Source organism: Bidens hawaiensis, unplaced genomic scaffold, assembly GCF_021521415.1.
Source record: "Bidens hawaiensis isolate Kalapana, Puna unplaced genomic scaffold, B.hawaiensis_p1.1 tig00023208_1, whole genome shotgun sequence".
Taxonomy (NCBI): domain Eukaryota; kingdom Viridiplantae; phylum Streptophyta; class Magnoliopsida; order Asterales; family Asteraceae; genus Bidens; species Bidens hawaiensis.
In genome coordinates, this window is record NW_027493635.1 from 1 (window position 1) to 5,693 (window position 5,693).

Genomic DNA, 5,693 nt, shown 5'->3' on the forward strand with positions numbered 1-5,693 from the left:
GTTCGGTTCCCTAACTGGTTCGAGCCTGGAACCGGTTTAAAAGGTGGTTTTGAATATAGGAACCGGTTAGGAAACCGGTTCCGGTTCCTAGTCCCAAACCGTTTTGAATATCTCTAGATGAAGTTACTTTGTCACGAGTCAGCAACGAGCCCCAGCCCCTTGACCCGCACCAAATATCAAAGAAACTTGATATTTAAATATTCATATATTAACATTTATACCCCAATCTTTTATTACTGAAAAGTTATATATAAGCAAACAAATTGAATTTTAATAATTCAAACGATATATAACTTGTTGATCAATAATTATCCGTACTATGTAATGAGTGATTCTCATAATTTTCATTTTCGTTGCTAATGACAACCTCATTCTTTATAAATCCGTTTTCCACTTCTAATTATGTCGTTTTAAAACAATTTTTAACGTCGTTATTGGATCAAATAAAAATAGTTGATGTTAATTTTAGAAATACGAAGTTATTTATCAATAGAGTGGAATCGGTTTCGACAAAGAGAGTAAAAGAAGTGTTATTGATGACAATAACTTAACAACCAAACCAATAGATTTCTTTTATATTATTAAAATTTAGTTTAGCTAAAGTTAAAAGTTGATGTTTAAATTTTATAACGTTCACGTATTCTTTGAAAGACCACCATAGAAATTCATAAAAGAGGCCCAAATTCTAAATGATATTGGGCTCGTTACTTGGATTCGCGATTTCAAATTAGCCTATTCATTTTGGTCTTTGGGCTTCATTATACAAATCAAAATATGGAAATTCTATTTTCTTAGATTAGACTGTAAGTTGCATTTTTATTTGATTGTTAATTTGTTACATAGATTAATAGAATTTTGAGCTTCATAATTGATCATGCATTTGTGTATGGGTTGGTTAGAAAATTAAAATGAATCAAAGCTGGGATTTTAGTTTACCGTTGGATTGAAATGGATCACTTTTGTTTTTTCCGTTTTATTTAAGCGATCGGTTGGGTTATGGCTCAAACTGAACAAAAAGAACAAATCTTATCTTTACCTATGAATGAAAAATTATTAGTTACAGGTTTTTTAGTTATACATATGAGTTTGGCTTGGCTATAAGTCAGTTCAGATGTACAATGAAATGTCTGCGTTTAAAAAAGTTATCCGAAACTACCAAAGCTTTGTGTCATTATTAGCATATAAATCTAAATTTCTTATTACATATATAAATCTAACCAAGCTATAATTTTCTCTTTTCTAAAAATAAAAAAATAATCGAACTGTCAATCACTATTTTGATGTGATAAATTTAGTTTTGGTTTGGTTAATTTGTTTTCTCTTTCGCTCGTTTAACCATTTGGGACTTTGGGGTCTCAAATTACTAGGAGATTGTGCAAATTGCGGTTTAGGTATTACTCTTAACCATAGCCATTACCAAACTTCAGTTAACCAACCAAGCCAAGTTTAAACTAATATTTCAACTAAATAAGTACGGAAAAAGAAATGGTGACATCAAACGATAACCAAATGAATACATAGACATATTTTCAAGGTTTCCATTAAAGCATTAATACTTATATTCAATCCACACACGTACATAAATACATACATCTCGACGTAAGCAGCCTTATTTTTTTTTCCGATTACGTTAACATACGGTTACAACACGCCCTTACCGCAACCATAACTGATTAATCGGTTAAATAACCTTAACCATAACCCCGATTAATCTTGATTAAGTTACAATTCAATTATCAATTAATTTCGATTAACGGGTTAATAATGTTTGCCGACCCAATGACCAATTGTCAACCCTAAATTAAAAGTATATCCCCAAATTTCAAAACTTCCTTAAAAGTTGACAAATTCTGATCGATCCGAATCAAATAAACAAATACCCATTTCGTAATTCGCGTGTGTTTGTGTGTTGAAGCATTAATGGCGATCGGCGGCAACGGAATTGTTGCCGGCGGAGAAACACGGCGGGCACACGCGGCGATGACAATGGTGCAGCTTTTCGCCGGAGGATCACATGTTATTACAAAAGTAGCCCTGAATTTTGGAGTCAGCCGTCTTGTGTTTTGCGTCTATCGTGACGTACTTGGCCTTTTAATTCTTGCTCCCATCGCCTATTTTCGTGAAAAGTATGTTAATGTTTCTCAGATCTCTGTGTTCGGATTCGGGTTTTTCGAAAAAATTGATACTCTTATAATATTAGTGTTGTAGAAATCGATAGGCGATAGTTGGGTGGTGGGACAGGGACTAGGGGATTAATCGGATTGAAATTTATATGTAAGTTTTCGAATATACGAAATTTTATATATTAAATTTTGATTTTGACCGAATTGGAGACTAGTCGGTGGGGTAGTCTGTGTCTAGGCACGGTTTTTACAACCATGGTGAAAATGTAAATGTTATCGATTAGGCGGTGAAAGTGTATATGTGATTGGTTTAATAGAACCTTGTAATAAGAGAATTGGGGGAAAAATATAATTTTAATCGGGTGATTATGTTACTGTGGTTTATAGGTTTTTGTTATGCTTAAACAAGAATTCTTACGCTTATTGACAAGGTTGTAGTAGTCGCTAGTCAAGCAGTGGGGATCGGACTTTAATGCATAATTTTCAATTTTACACACGCACACATTTTTATATGTAATTTTTAGTTTTATATATACTCATACTCATTTTGGCTGGAATTTCGCTAGAAATCGCTGATTTCAGCCGAAAATCGCCAATTTTGGCTAAAACCTCGCCAGAAAACACCGACTAAGTCCGGTTAATCCTGATTTTGGCTGGATTTGACCGTTCACTTATTACTTGGCGGAATAGCGCAATATTAATCAGTGCGTCGGGATTTTTTACAACTATACTTGTTGATGCGTATGTGAAGTTGTTTATTATCATAAATGGTATACACTTATGGATGAGATGTACTTGATCAGTTATTTGAGGATATGATAGAATCAAATGAGTACTTAGATTCTTGTAGAACCTGTACCTGTATATGCTGTTTATATGTAGTGTGTTGCTTCATGAATAAATGGTTAGAAAGTTGAACCAAGTTTAATGACTTGTGGATGAAATTTAACGTCAAAGTTTAGTAGTTTCCGTATGATATTGTTTAGTTCCAAGATTGTTTAATATATTAATTGATTCTACATGAACACAACTTTCTAATATGTTGAGTTTTATATGTTATATTCAGGAAAACAAGACCACCTTTAACTAAGCGTTTCCTTTTGTCATTCTTCTTTCTCGGGTTAACTGGGTAGGTTCTCGTTATTACATGCCCAAAAATCAATAGTTATTGATTACCATGCGTCTCATTACTATTATTAAACTTATGTAAACGTGAATAGGATATTTGGAAACCAGCTTTTGTTTCTTTTCGGTCTCGGCTACACAACTCCTACATACGCTGCAGCTGTACAGCCTTCAATTCCTGTGTTTACCTTTATATTCGCTACAATTATGGGGTCAGTTCAACTAGTTTTGTCAATGTATACATATATATACGTGTATATAATTGTATGTCTTTTCCTTTGAGTCCATATGAAGTGGTTTTATATGCAGTACAGAAACAGTGAATTTACTTAGAACTGAAGGTCAAGTGAAAGTTGGAGGTACATTCGTGTGCGTCTGCGGTGCCATCTTCATGGTTATGTTTCGTGGGCCTGTTATATTTGGTTATTCTGAAAACGACTTATCTATACATAATGAAATTAGTGCAAAGGGTCAACCCGAGCCGGTTGGATGGTTATTGTCTACTTTTATCGGGCTTGGGTTTGACACGTGGCACCTTGGTGTGTTATGCCTGTTAGGAAACTGCATGTGTATGGCAGCCTTTCTAGCTATTCAGGTATTTGATCATATTTCATTGGTTTCATCCTGTTTTTGTTTAAATTGCAAGTTTGGTCCCGAGAATTTGTGCAAATTTCGCTTTTATAGTTAAATACTTTGTATTAAAATCAATTCAGGCACCATTGTTGGCTAGATATCCTGCAAGTTTGTCGGTTACAGCATATTCCTACTTTTTTGGTGTTATATTTTTAGTCTCGACCGCGTTTGTGATGAATAACGAGTCAACAGAATGGAGTTTGACCGAATCTGAGTTTTGGGCGGTGCTTTATGCTGTAAGTATCACTTTTATTTTCATTTCGTTGTATGCATATGTTAGAAGATGTAAACATGAATACATTATTATATTTTGATCATTTTCAGGGAACCATATCATCCGCATTAAATTATGGACTTTTAACTTGGTCAAACAAGATTTTGGGACCCGCTTTGGTTGCACTTTACAACCCACTTCAACCTGCTGCATCTGCGTTTTTGTCAAGAATTTTTCTAGGAAGCCCGATATACCTGGGAAGGTTTGTTTATCACCCGAAACACATTCTGTTTAAATTGTTAAAACCTTTTTTTCCTTTTTTTTTCTGTACATAGTTAAATTTGGCGTGTTTTAAGTTAATGATGTGATTCTTATTCGTTGTGTAAACAGTATTGTAGGAGGGTTTTTGATCATCTCGGGACTTTATTTGGTTACTTGGGCAACATATCAAGAAAAACAGCAAGCGGTTTTGGGTGGTCGACATTCTCGGGCAGCTGAGTCACCGTTGATTGGTCACATATTCTCGGGGACTACCACCTCCTTGCCAAAGATTGTGGATTGAGTGTTGCTGTCAGGTGCGGAATCTTGGTCTTCTAAAATTATCTTTATATGTGACACAAGTAGGGAAAGAAGAAATACTCAAGTAGGGATTTTGATATTAGAGTTGATTATACAAATGTGACACATACATTATTTGTTTGAACCCAAGAGTTGGGTACGACTATGGCTGGCTCGAGCTTCTTTGAGATTATAAAATTCGCCCCCTTTTCGTTATTTGTGGTTAATAAGTTTTTCTTTTTCTTTTTTAAAGTTGATGGTTTAATATGCACGTCTGAACTTTTTTACATCGAAATAGAAGACATATGGACCCACAAGCTGCGTCGCTTGCTAAATTGGATTGAAATAAAATGGAACGCTAAAATAAATTGAGTCGAGCAACTAAGAACAAATTTCATGGTTTAAAAGAAATGTTTACTTTGTTTATTAACCGAACTAGTTTTTTCACCTGGCTCAGTCGTGCCGGACCGAATATGTTAATTCTTCCGAAACGTTGTGAATTTAGCATATATAGGTGCAACTAATTTTACTTTAACTTAATATAATAAAAATAATAATTGATTATTTTGGATGAGCATTTATAACAAATCCATGACGTGAGTTGTGACCATGGATAGCAAGCAAAATTTTCTGATTCACATAAAGTCGTTAAAAACTTACAAGTATTTTATGCAATCATTCAATTAAGTCACTTTATTTTCATTAACAAAAAAAAAACATTCACATGTCTAGAGGGGAGTTCAAACCCACTGGCAGACATTCACACCACAAACTGACTTAAAGAAATCTACACAAGATATGCACCAATGAGTTAGTTAATGGTTTCCTTCCACTAATATATCTTATATACAATTACAAAAACATAGAATCAAATTTCTCAATTATATTAATTACATAATTTCTAAACACGTGGTTGAATATTTCAGACCAAAATTGTAGTAGGTAAACCATTTTTTTTAAGCTAACAGATGTGTCCATACAAAACCCGAGCTACTTGACACGACGAAATTGATTGTAAATTTGTGTTGTGATATGGATTA

General features: G+C 34.0%; 1 protein-coding gene across 1 annotated transcript; it reads left to right on the forward strand.

Annotated features, from left to right (window-relative positions):
* Window positions 1-1,912: 1,912 nt before the first annotated feature.
* On the forward strand, window positions 1,913-4,777 carry LOC143567055 (WAT1-related protein At4g19185-like). The gene is made up of 7 exons (XM_077053576.1): window positions 1,913-2,126; window positions 3,190-3,252; window positions 3,344-3,460; window positions 3,558-3,843; window positions 3,962-4,117; window positions 4,206-4,357; window positions 4,486-4,777. The coding sequence occupies exons 1-7, from the start codon at window positions 1,921-1,923 to the stop codon at window positions 4,655-4,657; spliced, it is 1,152 nt and encodes a 383-aa protein (XP_076909691.1). The 5' UTR covers window positions 1,913-1,920; the 3' UTR covers window positions 4,658-4,777.
* Window positions 4,778-5,693: the final 916 nt, after the last annotated feature.